General features: G+C 44.7%; 1 protein-coding gene across 2 annotated transcripts in view; it reads left to right on the top strand.

Annotated features, from left to right (window-relative positions):
* The window catches only part of caln1 (calneuron 1), a 351,949-nt gene that overhangs the window by 20,214 nt on the left and 310,306 nt on the right, over window positions 1-21,429 (top strand). For both annotated transcript variants that reach the window (XM_070858104.1, XM_070858103.1), the window contains exon 2: window positions 11,736-11,879. In XM_070858104.1, coding sequence (XP_070714205.1) covers window positions 11,736-11,879 — 144 coding nt within the window. The remainder of the gene's footprint in view (window positions 1-11,735; window positions 11,880-21,429) is intronic.

The following is a 21,429-nucleotide window of genomic DNA, read 5'->3' as shown; positions in this document are numbered from 1 at the left end:
AACCCACCACCTTCTGACTAAGGGTGCTCTCACCTCAGTCAATACAGTGATGGGGAGGGGTGAGGCCATGAAAGAATTTAAACACAAGGATGGAAATTTTAAATTTGAATTGTTGGGAAAATTCCCACAGAGGTAACTTAGACAAGCAGCTGAGGCAACTGATGCTGGGATCATAAAGGTGATTTACTCTGTTTCATTTGGCTTTTCGATAGTGCGAAAAATCCAAGCAGGTGGAGTCTGCAGCGACTGGTGCCTTGATGGGCCTTACAGAGAATGCCAAGAGAGACACAGAGGCCTTATTCAAAGGAGGATTCAACCTTGGAATGGTGGCAATAGTTTGATTATGCCTTTGTCAAGTGCTTTAAGTTCTATCTCTTTGTTAAAAACGCTGGCCCAGAGTTTCCGATTGGGCGCAATCAGCAATCCGGGTGAAAATTGTGCTCACAATGTGCTAGTTTTGCTCAAGTTTTCACTCAAACTTATTTGCATATCGGTGAACGTAAAATCTTCCACGAACCAGCACAATGTGCAGCATTTTGGAAATTAATTTTTTTTAAATTTGCATTAAAAAATAGTCCTTGATATATACGAGAATGGTGATCTGGTGCAGTGTGAATATAGCTGAAAATTTGCTTATCACAGAAAATAACATTTTTAATCAGAATGTCCAGTCCATCCACTGTGATTAAACTGATTTTAAATATCTGAAAATTACTTTTAAAAACTATTCAGAACCATTTACTTGTTCCATAGTAAATTAAAAAAAAATTAGATTTAAAAGCTTTTAAAAGATGCCTATTAGTGCCCTAAAAAAAAGCTTAATTTTAAGAGCCTCGTCAAAGTCCCACAAACAGGCACAATTAGTGGAAACTCGCCATGGTGATTAATTTGCTGTGGTGGTGTGGCCAGTTTTGTGGGCAGAAACTCAATTTGCACTGGATGTAATTTGCACCTTAAAATTCTTCAATCTTTTGCACTGGCTTGTCTGATTTGGGGCGTGTTATGTATGCAACTTGTATTATACCGCCACCAGAGGCCATACCTGTTGGAGTCCCAAGGGATCCCAGCATCCCTTGGGAGTACTGTATATAAGCAGGTCTCCCATGCTGTACCAACACTCTGGAGTTTAAATAAAGGAGCTAAGGTCATACTTATTGTCTACAGTACTCAGTTGCATTACTTTATTATGAGCTTAACAGGGCAAATACCAGCACAACCTTGCGGAAACTCCAGGCTGCTATATGAATGCATGTAGTCATTGTTGTAGTAGTAGGAGAATTAGGACTGCAATGTTGTTTCAAAGACAAGGCTGAGAAAATGGCAGAGCAGGCTTGATCGGCAAAAAGATAATCCTCTCATCTCTCTGTTTTCTTTGCGGTTGTAAAAAACGGGCCCATTATTGTTACTACCTCCCTCCCAATGCTGAAAGCTGACTTGCTATGCTCCTATCTTCCTTTAACACAACTGGGATTGTGACAAATCTGAGGAATTCAATTCTACTTTCACTTAGCGATGCAGAATTTTGTTGATGAAAATTCCCACATTACCAAAATCATTTTGTAACTTGCCTGTGAATCAGGAATCCCAAAATCTCAACTCTCTGTAAAACTATGGATTAATCCATTTCAAGAAAATCAAATATTTTCCAATCAAAGCCTTTCAACTCATTAAAAATGCTTCATCCAGAAACTGGAGCTCAGACATCAATCAGAATCAGTGACTTAACCCCATGGCAACTCTCTAAAAATGAAATGAAAATGCACTCTTTCAATTTACAAAGGAAGTAAAATGCAAATATATGAGTCGCGTTTTGTGTTCAAACTCCCTCTGATTGTGACTGCTCTTCAGCTCCAGAAACTGACTGAATAAACAACTCCAGAAACTGAAAGAATAAACAGCTCTGGAAACTGACAGAATAAACAGCTCTGGAAACTGACAGAATTCACTTTTGCAGCTGGTAACTTATAGACGCTGAAAGAGGCATAAATAAAAATTGCTCTGTCAAGGGCATCAAGTGCCTTCCGAAACTAGAGTAACTCAAGCAGTTCGCAAATATCTTGTGCAACGTGAGATTATGTTTATTGCTGTTACAATGCTTAAAACACAATTTTCATCTTTAGTGAAATGAATTATGAAATGAATACGAGTATTTTGTGTGTACTCCCATGCAGCCAATGAGAAGCGTGGGTCGTGCTGGCTGCAGGTCTGCAACATTATAATCAGTAGGCAGCACAAATATTATGTGTTGCCTGAGTCAACACAAGCGGGGCTTGTGCAGTGAACCTCCCCGTGTGTGCCTGTTTTAGGCATGATTGAATTTCTAGGTCCATCTTTCTACTATTATCAATTAATTCTTCAATCAATTCAGAAATTCTTCTTAAGCCATTTACTTTAACTTGAATAAGCCAAGAAAAGATAGAGAACAATAGATTTTAAAAGCCAAATGAAAATGTAGATTGTTGATGATTGGATCTTTTGCTATTACCTTCTGTGCTGTAGTGCGATGACATACAAGTTCTTCACACCTTTCACAATTAAGAATGTAACAATGCCGACATGCTGACGACATATGCTCTGATCATGAAGGCCCGGCTACACTTAAGTGGTGCAAATGTCTGATGAACGAATCCCGAAGAAGATTTTTTATGGCGCATTGACAACAGGGAAGCGATCTCATGGATGACTGCAAAGGAGATATAAAAGGCTGCTTAGCAGCAACTCAAACAGTGCAAAATTGACATGGGGACAACTTGCTCAAGATAGGAAAGCATGGCGAGAAACCAGCCATGAAGGTATCTCCTACCATGAGACCCGTCGCATTGCTGATGCTGAATGTAAATGTCAGCTGAGGAAGTCTCGCCTGAACAATAAAGAATCCCGACCTGGTGTGTCCATGGTCCACTGTTCACTGTGGAGTCTCCTTCCGAGTAAGATGATGTATTGTCTGTCTTCTTCGATGTTCATTGACAAACGACAACGAGTATTGTCAATCAAGTCTGAGGCTGCTGACCTAACCTGATTTGTGGGAAATCTGAGATTCCGGCTGCAGACCGAAACGACCTGAGGTCTCTACTTACCCTATTTACATCACCAAGTTTGGCCCTGGAGTTGCCAGATTTGTCATTAATTTGACTGTGAAATTCATGCTGGAATCCCCTCTGGACAAATAGTCAAGGCAGCTACACAAGATTCAAATTCAAATAGCTTTAAACTCCCTTTCATCCTAATGTCGTTTCTAAAAAGATCACAGCTTTTTAACTTGTTGTTGAGGTTTGTTTGGTGTAGACATGGAAATATTTTCAACTGGAGGAAAAGGACGAAGTTTGATGGTTCATTAATTTATTTTTCATTTATTCAGCAATAAAATAAACTGCAGACAGTAAAATTTACAGCTGTGATCTCTCTCTTGATTCAGGGCAGTGCGAATGGGGACAATCTACATTGCTAGTAGACTTGACAACATTTTAATGTCAGGAGCAGAACTGCCTATAGTTAAACCAGGATTTAGAACACCGGAGCTGAAAAATGAAATGCTAGTTGGTAAATTAGATAGGCTGAGCTTTGTAGTAATTTCATGCAATTTAAATGAATATGAACAAATTCAAAGTTAGTTTTGACTCCAACTGTTTCTTCAATATCAGAATTGAGCCTAAATATTCTGAATACCCTGTACAATCTGGCAGTAAGGAATCTGCCACCATCAATCATTGGAAAAATCCTGGGAATGCCAAATGGATGGTGAAGCGTAGGTAGCATACTCATGATTTTTGATCATTTAGGTCTTAGTTTCAAGTGTCAACATTTCACCAAGTTCACCAAGAATGATCTTTTATTCTTTAAATAGCCAGCCCTGTGGAATTTATCATTTTTATTTTACATAGGAGAAAAAACTCATTATCAACTCCTGGGATTTGTGCTAAATCCCTCAGGCTATACAGCCCAAGTTAACATTAGCTTTCCTTATTGCTGATATGTACTGAGCTCTCTTATCTTATTCATATTTTCTGAAAATACATTCAGTTAATGAGTTCATGTAACATACGCAAGGACTGATTTGCATACAGCTATGCCAGTTGCACAGGTGCAGAACAAGGGGATTGGAAATTTGGCCTTCAGCATGCTTGGTTCCCAATTCATTCCGACTGGCTCCATTCTGTGCACCAGAGTGTGTGCAAACATTTTGTGCCAGACATTTAAGGCTCCAGAATGCATGCATGAGTGAGAGCAGGATAGAGTCGGGGAGATTTTTGGAGGCCTCCACTGCCATCAATTCTGTATTAGGAACATATTTCTTGTAGGTTTACATGGTTTGGCCCAGAAATTCATTGGCACCGCACCCATTTTACAGGTGTAAAACGGGCACATAAATGTCCAATATGGCTGATGCATGGCGAATGTTGTGTTCAGCCACATATGAATTTTTCAAAGTGGGCCTGAACTATGCGTTAGGCCCATTAATTGCATATACATAGGCTAATGCCTGTTTCAGGCATAGGCCCTGGACGCCTATGAAGGGACCTTTACCAATATGTGTGCATACTCTGTGCAGGAAGTGCAGCGCCCGCCATATTTGGATCGGCTCCTTAATAGGTACTTGAAACAGGAGTTACCCCTTTGCATATGCAAATAGTGGGCTTAATGCATATTTCAGGCCCCCTTTGCAAAATTCGTTTGCGACTGAACGCAGCATATGCCGTGCATCATTATTCTCAGCTGTATGTCAACCATCCAGTGGTCCTTTGTTAGGCAAGGCTATTAAGGGATGTGGAATCAAAACGATATGTCACATTCCACTGTTCAGAACTCTAGTGGTGGCACAGAATACTTTTCTGTGGGGAAAAATGTAAATGAAAGGTAGCCGGATGAGCAGTGAAGGGCTAGAAATGAGCGTTGCTGTAGAAATGAAATACAGGAGTAAAACAAATCTTCCATACTATAACAAGAGGGCTGTCAGAGCAGAATTGCGATCCCTTAAAGATGTAAATGGGATTGAACAAAAATAATAGTTAAAAATACTAAATAATTATTTCCTGGAAGTATTCATTAGAGAAGATATTAGTGACATGCCACTCATCGAAGGATGATCTACAATTAACTTGCTATTGCTTGCGTGGTTGTCTGAGACAGTGTTCAAGGCTCAAAACCAATAAATCTTCATGGAGAGACACTCAGAGGTGCTCAATGAGGCTAGGGCAAAGATCTATGAAATGCTGCCAATTCATCATGAGGGAGTCACTGGGGCTGATAATGTGCAGCAGCACTAGGACTGCTGCTCATCGAGTGCTGTGATCCCTGCGCCCAAATTGAAATTGTTTTTGGGTGCACCCAGCAGAAAGAGTTATGTTTGAGGGTTTGCATTTTAAAATTGAGTTGCTCAGTCCCTGGAGAACCTCTTAATCAGGAGGCCAATACAAAAACATTTCAACATCGAAAATTTCTTCTTTGTGGAGCTGAGCTACTTTTCTGTCCTCGACCCCTGTGCTAGGGCTCACAGTGCCTCTCTGGAAGCTAGTATGCTTCACCCCATTGGGCATACCCACCTCCGGACTCATGCCAGATCCTACATAGACTGGGGAAGTTCACATTGGGAACACTTCATGTCAGGGCCAAATGAGAATTCCTAGTTTACGTCATAACCCATCGTATTTGAGCTCCACCAGACAATGGTAGGTGGGGGCGGAAAGGAGGGTGTCAATTTTAACCCTACACGCTCCGAAGAAACCTCGCTGTCGGGCAGTTAAAATCTCCCTGGCTCTTACCTGTCCGAAAGCCACTATGGTTGCAACATCTGCAATTTTAACCTGCTCTCCTGAGCAGGCAGCAAGGACAAGCACCTGGAGTTAACAGGGTCCTTCTTTACATATGCATGTGGTGGCCCGATGAAATCATTGAGACCCGACTGTAATTTTAACTCAGGCCTGAGTGGGAATTCACTGTGAGTTAAAATCGGGGCCTCAATGCAACAGCCAGCTAAATTCAGCCTATATGTAGACGATTCCACTGTTGTTGGGTTTAGTGCGGTGGTGGGGGGGGGGGGGGGTATCATTCCAGCTTGATGCACCTGATGTCTACAGTCAACACATAGGGTTCAATTTTTCCCAGTGATTTGTGCCACTTTTCTGGCGCGTGTCGCTTTTTTTTGGCCTAAATTAAAAAATCCAAGTTTCCCCAATTTTTGTGCGCCATGTAACTCAGTTAGTTTCAATTTTTTTAGGTTCTTTTTTTTTGTGTCATAGGAGACGTAACCTGATGTCTGCGCCAGTTTTTCCACAAATATGCAAGCTTGGCCAATTTATATTTCTCCTAGGATGGCTTATGTGACCACTCCTGAAAAACCTTCTGGGCACTTAAGGAAAACCAGCGCACATTAAAAAATCAGCACAGAAAGATGTCATTGTTTTTAGGCGAAGTTTTGGAGCGAGTCAAGAACACATAAATATGCATAATCATCATCATAGGCAGTCCCTTGGAATCGAGGAAGACTTGTTTCCACTCTTAGAATGAGTCCTTAGATGGCTGAACAGTCCAATCCGAGAATCACAGTCCCTGCGGGAACAGACAGTCTATGAGGGTAAGGGAGGTTTGCTGCATGCTCTTTCCGCTGCCTGCGCTTGATTTCTGCATGCACTCGGCGATGAGACTCGAGGCACTCAGCGCCCTCCCAGATGCACTTCCTCCACTTAGGGCGGACTTTGGCCAGGGACTCCCAGGTGTAATCAAGCTTAAATTGTTAAAACTTAAAATGCAGGAAATGGAAATTTAATGGAATTCTTTGTTTGGATTTTTAAAAAACTGACATGCCATCACCGAATATTTCCAAACCGGGCTCGAGGGTTGGAGCGTAGGCCAGCAGAATCAGTCCCTCGCCCAGACACAGGGGCTCCGGGCTCGGCTTGAAAAGAAGCCCGGGGGGTGGGGTAGGGGGCAGTGGAAGGTGAACGGAAGGCATGAGAAGCCTTACACTATGCATCAAATGAAGCCCGGGGGGCGGGTGTTCCTGATCATTGTGCCTGCTTAGATCTGGGTGTTGTCCATACTAGGACATCGACCTTGGGGAGCGGGAGAACAAAGAACCTCACCCTGCCTGCCATTTTGAGCTTCTTGCAAAGGTACAATTTAATCATGAGAGCAATGCCATACCTCGTGCAAGCCTTCTGCATGATGGTGCTGCAGAGTAGACAATTGATTCAATGTCATCGCATGAGTAACCTCCGAGCACATAGGGTGATGGGCAGGAGGCCTTACCCATGTCGGCTATATCGAGGCAGGCGTTTGTACCTTCACCTAAGTGATGCAAACTGTGTCAGAAGGCTGCGTTTCTGCAAAGAAGTTGTCTGAGATCAGTGTTTTGGCAAAAGCAGACCTACAACCTAGAAGCATCAGGAAGACTGCTTTGTCAGTTGAAGTGAAGGTTACAGCTGCACTTTCATTCTATGCATCTGGATCATCCCAGGCCACAACTGGGGATGTGTGCTCCATTTCTCAATGTGCAACACATATCTGCATTTGGCAGGTGACTGCTGCACTATATGCCCGGAGGAATGACTACATAAAGTTCCCCATGACCTCCCAGGCAATGCGTGAAAGGGCTGTGTGCTTCTCCAGGATTGCTAGCTTCCCAATGGTATAGCGCGGCATTGATTGTACCCACGTCGTCTTGCAAGCTGCGTTGGAGGATTCCGAGATGTACAGGAACAGAAAAGGCTCCGTTAAAGTGCAGCTCGTGTATGACGGCATGCATTGCATCATGTCAGTTGATGCAAGATACCCTGGCAGCACCCATGATGCATTCATCCTACATGAGAGCGTTATATCTGCCATGTTTCAGCAGCAGCCAGAAGGGCAGAGCTGGCTACTGGGAGACAAAGGGTACGACCTCGCCACCTGGCTCATGACGCCCCTACGCGTAACCCAGACAGAAGCTGACTGGGAATACAACATGGCGCACATTGCGATGCGCAGCATAATAGAGAGGACCACTGGCATCTTGAAGCAGTGTTTCCGATGCCTGGATCATTCTGGAGGCTACTTGCTATACTCCCCTGAGATTGTCGGTCAGTTCACTGTTGTCTACTGCATGCTGTATAACTTATCCATCATGAGGCAGCAGCAGTTGGTAGTAGAAGACCCACCTGAGGTGAGAGTGACTGATGATGATGAGAAAGATGCAGATGACGAGGAGGACAAGGATGAGGAAGCTATGCAACTACCTGAACCCGGAGCGCGACGGCGGAGGAGGGCAGGCCATCATGCCCCTTTAACGATTGCTCGAGCCTTGCGCCAGCAGTTCATCCGTGAACGCTTTGCTGCCTGAAGGCTCAGCGGCAACTATTACAAATGAACCATGTTTACTGTTTGGACTTGTTCCATAATGTTGTGTTGTGTTAATGGAACAAATGATGGAAATCGTTATTGCTTACTTCAAAAAGTTGTATTAATAATGATACAAATAATGGAAATGATTCTTCTTTAGTTCCAAAAGTTGTTTTAATAATGGAACGAATAACGTCAATGATTCAGTTATAATTTAAAAAATATTTTATTCAAAAGTTTAACAAACCATTTGTTTGTACTTAACTTAAATTTAATAAAAATATTCTGGTATCAAACTTTAAAGTTTTCACTTAAGATCACTTACAAACTTTAAGATTACTTACTAACTTTTTTTGTTTTTTGTAAGTTGAGAACAGTTACAACAGTAACAACAATAATAATAATAACAATAACAACACCACAACAGCAAGGAAAGGCTGCACCCATCTCCCCCCCCCCCCCCGCCTTAATCTAAGACCGCCCGCTGCGCTTGGTCTTGTTGACTCCACCCCTGCCCGCAGGCAGTGGCGCAGCGTTTCTCGGGTTGATATCAAGCTTATTCTCTCGAACATCAATGCGCATTTCTTGATGGGGGATGGGGGTAGGGGTGGAAGGCCTGTCTTGGGCTTCTTTAGAGACTGGTCTGGGGATTGAAGTGGGAGTGGCAGTTGTTTCTGTCAATAGGACGGGGTCGGGGCCTGTTCCCTTATTGCAGCTGCTAACTCCGACATTCACTCCCTCATGTTCACTGACAGCACATCAGCTACCTGCAACGTTCCCTCCCTCATGTGCACTGACATTGTTTCAGCTGACTGAGACATTCCCTCCCTCATGTTCCTGGACAGCATTCCCATTTCTCATGAGAGTGTTGCTACTTCTCACGGCGGTCCTGATACCTCATCAGCCACCCCACTGATGGTGTCCAGGAGTGATCGGGTAAGGTCAATGCTCTCCGCATTCATTGCCATCATCTGAACCACATCTGTTAGATCCTGCACCTCAGGAGTGCTATCGAGCTCTCCTTCTCCTCCTCACCCTGGGTGTGGCTTGCTGCATCCCAGTGGGACCCGCAACCTCGGACGGTGGGGCCCTGGGTGTGCCTTGCTGCATCCCACTGGGACCTGTAGCCTGTGATGGTGGGGCCCTGGGTGTGCCTCGTTGCACCCCATTGGGACCCGGAACCTTGGACGGTGGGGTCTCGGGTGTGCCTTGCTGCACCCCACTGGAATCCCCAGCCTCGGATGTGGGAAACCATGGAATGTCCCACCAACACTCATACCACTCAGGGAAGGACTGGCACCTCAATGGGCGGCACCTGCACCTCCTCCAGAGTGAGTACAACAGTGGGGTATTCATCCATCCCCTCCCTCTCCCCTCGCCACCATGCTCTTGGTCTGGAAGGTGGGATTGGAAAACGTTCTCCTCTTCAGGCTCGTCCTCATCTGCATCTTCTTCTGCATCGTCAGGATTGGCTTCAAGTTCTGCAAAATATAACAGAACAGATAAATGGTTAGCAGTAGAGGAGTGGGCAGGGTGGGTGGCATGAGTAGGCTCACACAGCGCAGGCAGCAAGCTGATTTGAAGGACCACAATGAATGACAGCACATTGCATCAACCGAAGCCGAACTGACGGAGACATCCGCACATGAACCGAAGCATGGCTAGCCCACGCAGTACTTAACATTTAGCAAAGCCAGACTCTGGAATTTGCAGGACTTACCCTCGTCCTCGAGTGTGGCCCAGCTTGTGCAGTGGTGATTGCTTTTCTCCAGGCAGGACCCATCAAAGCAGCGACCTTCTCTTCCATTGTTGCCAGTGACTGCAGATTTGCCGGGTCTTCTCCTGTTCGTGTTCTTTCTCGTTGTATGCCACTTTCCTCTGCAAAGATGAAAATATAACTTATTAGAGAGGGTGTCTTTCTGCTGGGTGGGACATACAGATGGTCACATTTACAATGCAATTAAATTGAATAAATGAAAATATTACTTACACTAACTACTTGACCAAGGTCCTGCCACCACTTCTTGCACTGGCCTCCAGACCTCTTATGCAAGTTGGTTCCAGCCTTTCTTTATTTCTTTTGGTGGAACTTTTATGTGATCTCTACTGGTGTCCAGCTCGTGCCATCTGCCCTCAATTACAGTAACTAGTGCCTCCACTTCACCCTGTAAGAAATTCTTGGTCTTTGCACTGCGTTGTATCTTGTATTGCAGCTCCTATTTTTCCAATGAGAATTAAAGTTCACACACAACTGGCTCTTTAAAAATGGCCGAATGCAGACCGGGAGCTGTACTGGGCATGCGCGCCTATAGCAATCACGTCAAAAAAGTCCCTTTTTTTCCCGTGCATACGCAGAAGGGAGGGGCATAATTTATTCGGTGCAGACATTAGGCTCCACCCCCCAAAGCTACAGGACAAGCTGTGCGGCGCCAATTTCAAAAAATAGAACGGGGAAACTTGCTACTTTTATTTTTGGAGTAGTTGGGACCAAGAAAAACAGGCATAACTCTGGCAATCTGCCAAAAAATGGCATTGGGGAAAATTGAGCCCAATGTTTCCAGCAGAAGTCACTGGTTGGGAATCGCACTAGGAACCTGGCTAAATTCCCTAGCCCATGGGTACTCTGATTAATTGCAGTGCTTCAGTGCTGAGATCAGTGAGACCAGAGATTGAAACCAGGGCTTTCTGGTCCTGTCTTTGTTTCTGTGCTCGTTGTCTAAGATCTGTTTTTGTTATTCGGATTTATTGCTAAAGATGGAATAAGCTGCTCTGTTGTATTTTTCACAGTTTATTCTCTTGTCAAGACTTCTGCAATCTTGTTTAATTAAGTCATAAATTATTTTAATGGAGACCTCCTGGGAAAATATCCTGTGTGCATGGTAATGAAATCATAAAGCCGTCAATCAAGAAGCAGTTTATGATTTTGCTGTCTATAAGTGCACAGAGTAAACTTTCCCCATTCGAATGGATTAGTCATTCCATAAGGAGACCGAGGGGTCATTCTAACTTAACCCATCTGGCAGGAAACCACTCCTCTGAAAAGCACAGATGATCTGTTCATTATCTCACTGCTGTGTGTGGGACCTTGCTGTGCGCTGCCGTATTTCCTACATTACAATTACACTTCAAAAGTATTTCATTGGTTGTAAAGTGCTTTGGGACGTCCTGAGGTCATGAAAGACGCTATATAAATGCAAGTCTTTTTATTTGATCGTAAATGCCTATGCTGACATGTATAATAGAAAATACCTCTGTAAATTTTCCATGCTGTAATGATACTCTCCCACTGCAAGTGTCTCAGTTTTGCATCTCCCAGCTCCTCAGCCTATCCTGAGGTCATGAAAGGCGCTATATGAATGTAAGTTCATTCTTTCTTTACTAGATCGGAACTGTTATTCTTTTTTTTCCAAATATTTTAACAGAAATAAGAGAAGCCTTTCGAGTTTTGGATCGTGATGGCAATGGGTTCATTTCGAAGCAAGAGCTGGGCATGGCTATGAGGTCCTTGGGTTACATGCCCAGTGAGGTGGAACTTGCAATCATCATGCAGCGGCTGGATATGGATGGTAAGAACACATTTATCATGTTGCTGTAATGCAGTGTGTGTGTGTGTGAAGTGTGATTAATGTACCTGATTTTTAAACCATGGCCCTTAAATATTTATTTAAAGGTTATCTAATTGCATCTTACTGGAATACTAAAGACCAATTGACTGAATAATATCCAGCTGGCTGTAGAGGAAAGTTGTGCTTGATGGAGGATTAGATCTTGTATGGTGGAGAGATTACACAAATTAGGGTTGTATTCACTGGAATTTAGACGGTTAAGGGATTATTTGAAGTTTTCAAAATATTAAGGGGAATTGATGGAGTAGATAGAAACTATTTCCATGGTTGGGGGATCTAGGACTAGAGGACATAGCCTAAAAGTTCGAGCCAGGCCTTTCAGGAGTGGTTAGGAAACACTTGTACACGTAAAGAGTAGTAGATCTTTGGCATTTCCTTCCGCAAACAGCAGTTGATCATTTTAAATCTGAGATTGATAGATTTTTGTTAACCAAAGATATTAAGGGATATGGGGCAAAGGCGAGTCAATGGAGTTAGCTCACAGATCAGTTGTGATCTCGTTAAATGTTGGAACAGGCTCGTGGGACTAAATGGCCTATTCCTATGTTCCCAAGCCACGCAGGCATTGAAGGGAATTTAAATAAGTTCTGTCACAGATAAGGGAACACCCTTGGGAATTCATGTTGCTTTAGGGAGCTAAGGGATGAGGAGTTATTCAGCCATGAGCAGAGGCGGGTGCGTCTGCATCGAAGGAGGGCTGAATAGACACGTGACTACCCAAGGAGCTGGGTGCACAGACAACGGCAGTTACCTGGACATGTCTGAGGACCAATACCAGCAATATTACAGAGCTGGAAGTAGCCGGCCTTTATGATGGCAAGGATATGGGGTCAGAAACTTAGTTTGGGGTCAAATAGGATGCCAAGGTAGCGAACCATCTAGTTTCACCTGAGACGGTGGCCAGGGGAAGGGGGATGGAATCGGTGGGGAGAGAATGGAGTTTGTGGTGGGGGACTGATGGTAGTTTTGGTCTGCCTAATGTTTAACTCATCCAGGACTGGATGGTGACAAGCAGGTTGACAACACCGCGGCAGTGGAGGGGTCAAGCGGTGATGGAGAGTTCGAGCTGGGTGCTGTTAGCGTATAGACATAGAAACATAGAAACATAGAAAATAGGTGCAGGAGCAGGCCATTCGGCCCTTCTAGCCTGCACCGCCATTCAATGAGTTCATGGCTGAACATGCAACTTCAGTACCGCATTCCTGCTTTCTCGCCATACCCCTTGATCCCCCGAGTAGTAAGGACTTCATCTAACTCCTTTTTGAATATATTTAGTGAATTGGCCTCAACAACTTTCTGTGGTAGAGAATTCCACAGGTTCACCACTCTCTGGGTGAAGAAGTTTCTCCTCATCTCGGTCCTAAATGACTTACCCCTTATCCTTAGACTATGTCCCCTGGTTCTGGACTTCCCCAACATTGGGAACATTCTTCCTGCATCTAATCTGTCTAAACCCATCAGAATTTTAAACGTTTCAATGAGGTCCCCTCTCATTCTTCTGAACTCCAGTGAATACAAGCCCAGTTGATCCAGTCTTTCTTGATATGTCAGTCCCGCCATCCCGGGAATCAGTCTGGTGAACCTTCGCTGCACTCCCTCAATAGCAAGAATGTCCTTCCTCAGGTTAGAAGACCAAAACTATACACAATACTCCAGGTGTGGCCTCACCAAGGCCCTGTACAACTGTAGCAACACCTCCCTGCCCCTGTACTCAAATCCCCTCGCTATGAAGGCCAACATGCCATTTGCTTTTTTAACCGCCTGCTGTACCTGCATGCCAACCTTCAATGACTGATGTACCATGGCACCCAGGTCTCGTTGCACCTCCCCTTTTCCTAATCTGTCACCATTCAGATAATAGTCTGTCTCTCTGTTTTTACCACCAAAGTGGTAAAAACAGTGGTAAAATGTGTGGAAGGTGACCCCAAGTCTTCAGATGCTGTTGCCAAGGGGCAGCATGTAGATGAGGAAAAGGAGGGAGTCAACGATAGATCATTGGGGGACTCCAGAGGTAATGGTTCAGGGGTGGGAAGAGAAATCATTGCTGGAGACGCTCTAGCTACGATTAGTAGAACCAAGTGAGAGCTGTCCCACTGAGCTGGACAATGGAGGAGAAGCATTGGAGAAGGATGGTGTGATCAGCTGTGACAAAGGCTGCAGAGTGGTCAAGAAGGATTTGGAGGAATAGTGCACCAGAATCACAGTTACAGAGGATACCATTTGTGATTTTGATAAGTTGCCATTTCAGTACTGTGGCAGGGACAAAAACCTGGTTCAAGCATGGAGCTGCGGGAAAGATGGGCACAGGTGCGGGTGGCAAAAATATGTTCAAGGACTTTGGAGAGCAAAGGAAGGTTGGAGCGGGAGTGGTAGTTTTGCAAGGGCAGAGGGGACGACAGTTGTTTTTTATGAGAAGGAGGGTAACGACAGAGGTTTTAAAAGGGAGAGGGTACCATTTACATTTGTAGTTAGCATGGGAACCAGGAAGGGAAATTAAGTGGTCAGGTGTTCATTGGGAATGGGGGGTTAAGAGAGCAGGAAGTAGGTTTCATAGACAAGATGAGCTCAGAGAGGGGAGATAGCAGAGAAACTGGGGAAAGTTGCAGTTTCAGGTCTAGGGGTGGAGGGAACCTTGGGAGAGTTTTGGCTTGGCGAACAAGGGAAAAAGGGGTGCAGCAGAGGCAGCTAAATGGATGGTCCCAACCTTAGTGACATACAAATCCAGACAGGCAGAAGTACCACGGGAGCATTACTCTGGACATGTAGCGCCAGAAGGCTACATATTAAACCACGGTCCAGACATGCGGAGTCCTGGCCTTACATTGGGGATTCCATGGGGCCTTGATGGATCCACCGTCCTCCCCAAACAAGGCCAGTGACAAGGCTGAGGATGGCAAGGGGGCCAATGTGACCATGAAAAGGAGAGAACCTCCCCCTGGTCCTGGAAAATCCGCCAGGGTCAGTGGTGGAGGTTCCCAGTTTAAAGTACCCTGATACTTATGCAGAGATGCAAATTTCACACGTTTTCAGCATCTACCTTCTTAGAACAGCGTACTTGGTTAAAACTTACTGCTGAAGAATCCTTTTTTTTTCTATCTCAACTTGCTAATAGCTCCAGCATTGCTGCTAGTGCTGAAGAGAGTTTTGCTTGAGATCTTCTCCAATAGACAATGTATTATAAGACTATGCTTCCCTTGTGTGATGACAGAGGTGTTCTGCCGCCTGCTTTCCCCTGAACCGGCACCAGTGCTAGTCAGTTACCACGGCATTCAACTTCCATATACCTTTGGGCTGCAGCAGGGGACATGTGTCAGATGTGGTGTAAGTTGGCTGATCACCGATGTATTAAACAGGTGATGGATGTATTGCTTGCATAAGCAGCACAGCTCGTTGCTTTCCTATTGGACCTCACACATTAAAATGAGAGGGCGGTGAACTTTCACCAAATGGCTTGATTTCCCCAGGTGTGAGCTACAATTGACCATAACCAGGCAGCTGGCACAATACTATAACTTTGTGTCAGGCAAATAAAACTGCACTGTTTACTGGAAAAAAGGCAGTGTCTGGATGGTTGATTAGAGATCAGGGTTACCCTCTGCAGCATGGGTTCGCACTCTCAGTTGGTATCCTGACCACCTGTACTCAGCTTTAATAAGACAAGGTTCGTGGTGTCACCAAAGTTATGACTGAGCAGACCATAAGCATTCTGAAGGCCTGCTTCAGATGATTCGACTGAGCTGGGGTTTGCACCACAGTACAGCATAGGCAAGGTCTCTCTGAATGCAACAGTGTTGCACTTTGAAAAAGATTCCACACTGATGCACTGGAGATGGAAGAAGGAGATGAAGAGGGGTAGCTGGGTGAGCAGGCAGCCGTGGCTAAGCTTCAGACGAGGTCGCCAAGCAGAACCTATTTACAATCTATATTAATGATTTGGATGAAGGGACCGAGTGTAATGTAGCCAAGTTTGCTGATGATACAAAGATGGGTGGGAAAGCAAGTTGTGATGAGGACACAAAAAAATCTGTTAAGTGAGTGGGCAAACATTTGGCAGATGGAGTATAATGTGGGAAAGTGTGAGGTTATCCACTTTGGCAGAAAAAATAAAAAAGCAAAATTATTATTTAAATGGGGAAAACTTATAAAATGCTGCAGTACAGAGGGACCTGGGGATCCTTGTGCATGAAACACAAAAAGTTATTATGCAGGTACAGCAAGTAATCAGGAAGGCAAATGGAATGTTGGCTGTTATTGCAAGGGGGATAGAGTATAAAAGCAGAGAAGTCCTGCTGGAAGGAGCACTTCGAAGATCTCCTTAACCAAGACTCTGCCTTTGACTTAAGTGTCCTCAACTCCATCCCGCAGCATGCTACCCGCCACCATCTCAGCAAAACCCCAGCCTTGCACAAGGTAGAAAAGGCCATCCGCCAGCTCAAGATCAACAAGGCAACGGGAGCGGATGGAATTCCCATTGAGGCACTAAAGTGTGGCGGAGAGGCACTACTGGCACAAATGCATGACCGCATCTCTCTCATCTGAAAGGAGGAGAGCATGCCGGGAGATCTCAGAAAGGCAGTGATCGTTGCCATCTTTAAAAAAGGGGACAAGTCCAACTGCGGCAACTACAGAGGAATCTCCCTGTTATCAGCCACTGGGAAGGTCATCGCTAGAATCCTCCTCAACCGCCTTCTCCCTGTAGCTGAGGAGCTCCTCCTGAACTCACAGTGCGGATTTCGTCCACTACGGGGTATAACGGACATGATCATTACAGCACGACAACGGCAAGAAAAATGCACCAACCCGCATACATGGCCTTCTTTGACCTTACAAAGGCCTTTGACACTGTTAAATGTGAGGGATTATGGAGCGTCCTCCTCCATTTTGGCTGCCCCCAAAAGTTTGTCGCCATCCTCCGCCTGTGATCCTGACCAACGGATCTATCACAGACCCAATCCACGTCCGGACCAGGGTCAAGCAGGGCTGCATCATTGCGCCAACCCTCTTCTCGATCTTCCTCGCTGCAACACTCCACTTTACACTCAACAAGTTCCCCGCTGGAGTGGAACTAAACTACAGAACCAGTGGGAACCTGTTCAACCTTTGTCGTCGAACTACAGTACGTAGACGACGCTTGTGTCTGCGCACGTTCAGAGACTGAATTCCAAGTCATAGTTAACATCTTCACTGAGGTGTACGAAAGCATGGGCCTTACACTAAATATCCATAAGACAAAGGTCCTCCACCAACCTGACCCCGCCACACAGCACTGTCCCCCAGTCATCAAGATCCACGCCGCGGTCCTGGACAACGTGGACCACTTTCCATACCTCGGGAGCCTATTATCAGCAAGGGCAGACATCGACGACAAGGTTCAACACCGCCTCCAGTGTGCCAGCTCAGCCTTCGACCGCCTGAGGAAGAGAGTGTTCGAAGATCAGGCCCTGAAACCTGGCACCAAGCTCATGGTCTACAGGGTTGTAGTGATACCCGCTCTTCTGTATGGCTGAAGGACGTGGACCATATACAGTAGACACCTCAACTCGCTGGAGAAATACCACCAACGATATCTCCGCAAGATCCTGCAAATCTCCTGGGAGGACAGACCAACGTTAGTGTCCTCAATCAGGCCAACATCCCCAGCATCGAAGCACTGACCACACTCGACCAACTCCGTTGGGCGGGCCACATTGTTCGCATGCCTGACACAAGACTCCCAATATAAGTGCTCTACTCGGAACTCCTACACGGCAAGTGAGCCCCAGGTGGGCAGAGGAAATGTTTCAAGGACACCCTCAAAGCCTCCTTGATAAAATGCAACATCTCCACCGACACCTGGGAGTCCCTGGCTAACGACTGCCCTAAATGGAGGAAGAGCATCTGGGAGGGCGCTGAGCAGCTCGATTCTCGTCGCCGAGAGCATGCAGAAACCAAGCGCAGGTAGCGGAAGGAGTATGTGGTAAACCACTCCCACCCACCCTTTCCTTCAACCACTGTCTGTTCCACCTGTGACAGAGACTCTAATTCCTGTATTGGACTGTTCAGTCACCTAAGAATTCACTCTTCCTTGATTTCGAGGGACTGCCTATGATGACAGTGCATTGGTGAGGCCATACCTTGAGTGCTGTGTACAGTTTTGGTCTCCTTATTTAAGGAGGGATATACTTGCATTGGAAGAGAAGATTCATTGGGTTGATTCCTGAGATGAAGAGGTTAACTTATGAAGATAGGTTGAGTAGGTTGGGCCTGTACTCATTGAAGTTCAGAAGAATGAGAGGTGATCTTATTGAAACATATAAGATAATGAGGGGGTTCGACAAAGTAGATGCAGAGAGGATGTTTCCACTCAGGAGGGAATCTAGAACTAGGGGCATAGTCTCAGAATAAGGGGTTGCCCATTTAAAACTGAGATGAGGAGGAATTTCTTCTCTCAGAAGGTTGTATATCTGTGAAATTCTCTACTCCAGAGAGTTGTGGAGGCTGGGCATTGACTATATTTTTAAGGTGGAGATGGACAGACTTTTGAGCGATAAGGGAGTAAAGGGCTATGGGGAGCTGGTAGGGAAGTGGGACTGAGTCCATGATCAGATCAGCCATGATCTTATTGAATGGTGGAGCAGGCTTGAGGGGCCAAATGGCCTACTCTTGTTCCTATTTCTTATGTTTTTATGTTCTTATTAACCTGTGGCAAGCTGCCTGACATCCCACCCCCATCACAAAAGTGAGCTTCCAATAGAGTGGACAAATAGCATTGGAAGCCCACTGACATATTGGCCAAAAATTACGGTCGGAGGCTTCCTGCACACAGGCGGATGACTCCGACCTAAAAAATTTGTACGAATTTACCTGGTGGTCTGGGAGGTTTGGAGAGTTGTGGTCCTGGGCCTCTAGGCGAAGGCCCAAAACATGCAAACACTTAAAATAATTTTTTTTTGAATCACATATTTAAAATTAATCAAAATGGAATTTAACTAATTATTTAAAACAGAAATGTAATTGTTTGAAAAATAAATTTACATATTTTAAATGGTCTGAGAATAAACTTAACAGGATGTTAATGTTTAAATTATTGAAAAAAAAATTCTTTTTCGGTCCTCTAAAAGTCTTATGCTGATAAAAGCAGGCCTTACGCCTTATGCCTGCTTTTATCGGTTGCAAGAATTTCAAGGGCATTTCCTGGGCAAATAGCCTAACTCTCCGTCTGCGAAGGCCCTTTACCCGGAACTTGCTGGGCCTCTATGGGCGTGTGCGCATCTTGTACCTGCCTGTAGGGGCCGCGAATTCAGAGCCAATAAAATGAAGTTGGCCGAGAAAATAGAGCAGTGGCGAACAGTGAGTAGAAATGCAGTCCCGAAATTAAATCTTTTATGTCTTAGCCACTATGTTGTCAAGTCATAATATTATGGAGCCTCATTAATGATTTATGTTTACTGTGGGAAATAAACTTGTGCAACAGTTGCACAGGTTTTGTTATAAAGGTTGCTATAAATTAAATTATTGTAGTGGCTGTCAAAGTACCTAAATGTGATTGCATTTTACTATATTTTGTCCCATTGCACTTCACCTGAATTCTCCTTAACAAATATTCGCGGTAGAGAGTCTATTATAGATTGGACACATCTTGAGCAATGCATCAATCTTTTATTAAAATTGCATTCAATTAAAAAATTGTGTTGGATATCAGGTAATATATTAAAGAGCTTTATTTTAACACGGGCTGTTGTTACTGAAATACTTCAGTGAATTTCTGGTTGATTACACTATGTGCATGAAAAAGCTTCCAAAAACTGGGAAGGAAATGGAGATTGAGATCTGAAATATTTATCATTTTGTATATTAAAGTCATTTGTTATACTGCAAATTTCTGACAAATATGGGACAAGTAATTTGGTACAGTGCCCTGTTGCTGGATGTGTAACTGATTTGTCACAATTATTTATGTACCTTGCGGGAATAGGTTTGAAGAATACTGCACTGCAAAAAAGTAATTTACTTGGAAAGAAAGACTTGCATTTATATCGCACCTTTCACAACCACCGGATATCTCAAAGCGCTTTACAGCCAATGAAGTACTTTTGGAATGTAGTCACTGTTGTAATGTGGGAAACGTGGCAGCTAACTTGCGCACAGCAAACTCCCACAAACAGCAATATGATAATGACCAGATAATCTGTTTTTGTTATGTTGATTGAGGAATAAATATTGGCCAAGACACTGGGGATAACTCCCCTGCTCTTCTTCAAAATAGTGCCATGGGATCTTTTACGTTCACTTGAGAGAGCAGACAGGGCCTCGGTTTAACGTCTCATTCGAAAGACGGCACCTTCAACAGTGCAGCATTCCCTCAGAACTGGACTGGAGTGTCAGCCTAGATTTTTGATGTGTTTAAGTCCCTGGCGTGGGACTTGAACCCACAACCTTCTGACCCAGAGGCGAGTGTTCTACCCACTGCACCTCAGCTGACACTGTAATTGTTCATATAATTGCTTTTATATATCCATAATGATACGACAAAGTGGAACTGATGCAGGATGTTGGAGCACAATAGGGTGGGTTTCTGGTTGGTGGGAATGTATACATAGAATAAGCGTGAAAATGTGTCTGAATCCGTACCTGACTTGTCTGAATTTTTAGGCCTAATGTGCTCCTGCATGATGTTAGAATGCTGACTTTGTGCAGACTGCATGGTAATGCTCACTTGTGAAATTTCTTGATTTTCATGCCAGTGATACACTGTACATTCAGTCCCTCCAGAATGAAAAGGCCATTAAAATCAGTGGGGTTCTGTTCTTTCAGAAAGTTATTACTTAAAGCTGAACTGCTATTTTCTTTGATTTCTGCAACCTAAATGCAGAGAATCTGAATTGCATTAAGTGCTCCTTTATGAAAAGAGGATGGAAGAAGCCATGCAAGGCAGATTTACTTACATCAACGGCAGACTGCTCACATCCATTCTTATCTGTGCAGCCATATGTACAGATGTAGGCACCCATACCTGGGAATGTCTGAGGACAACTGCCTGTGCAGTCCCTACTTCATTGGGTAGCAGTGACTGAGTTGCGTCATCTGCTGGAATTTGAAGTGCGGACAACATTGACCAGTGCCGAGATGCATCAAGCAGGTCACTGATGTGTTTTTTCACAAGGGCAAACACTTTTATCATTTTCTTTATGGAAAGCCAATGCCAGAACAAGAGGACACTGCAATTCCTCCACCTCTCTGGAATCCCCAAAATACAGAGCATTATTGATAGCACCCGTGTAGTCAATTTGGCACACAATGATTTGGTAATCATGAACCACAGGAGAATAATGGGGCTGAGCAGGCTGAGCGGCCCCCGGCCTGCGAGCACCATCAGAGCAGGCCGGCGAGCGGAAGGAGCAGCGTGGCGGTGTACCACTCCAGGGAGCAGCATGTGCTGGAGCAGGAGAGCAACGGCAGTGAAAAGGGACATCACCAAGATCCTGGTTGGTGATTGGAGCGAGGCCAGGTA

This window comes from Pristiophorus japonicus, chromosome 16 (assembly GCF_044704955.1).
Source record: "Pristiophorus japonicus isolate sPriJap1 chromosome 16, sPriJap1.hap1, whole genome shotgun sequence".
NCBI lineage: Eukaryota > Metazoa > Chordata > Chondrichthyes > Pristiophoridae > Pristiophorus > Pristiophorus japonicus.
The sequence above is the reverse complement of the archived record's forward strand: the minus strand, read 5'-3'. Positions and strand labels throughout refer to the sequence as shown.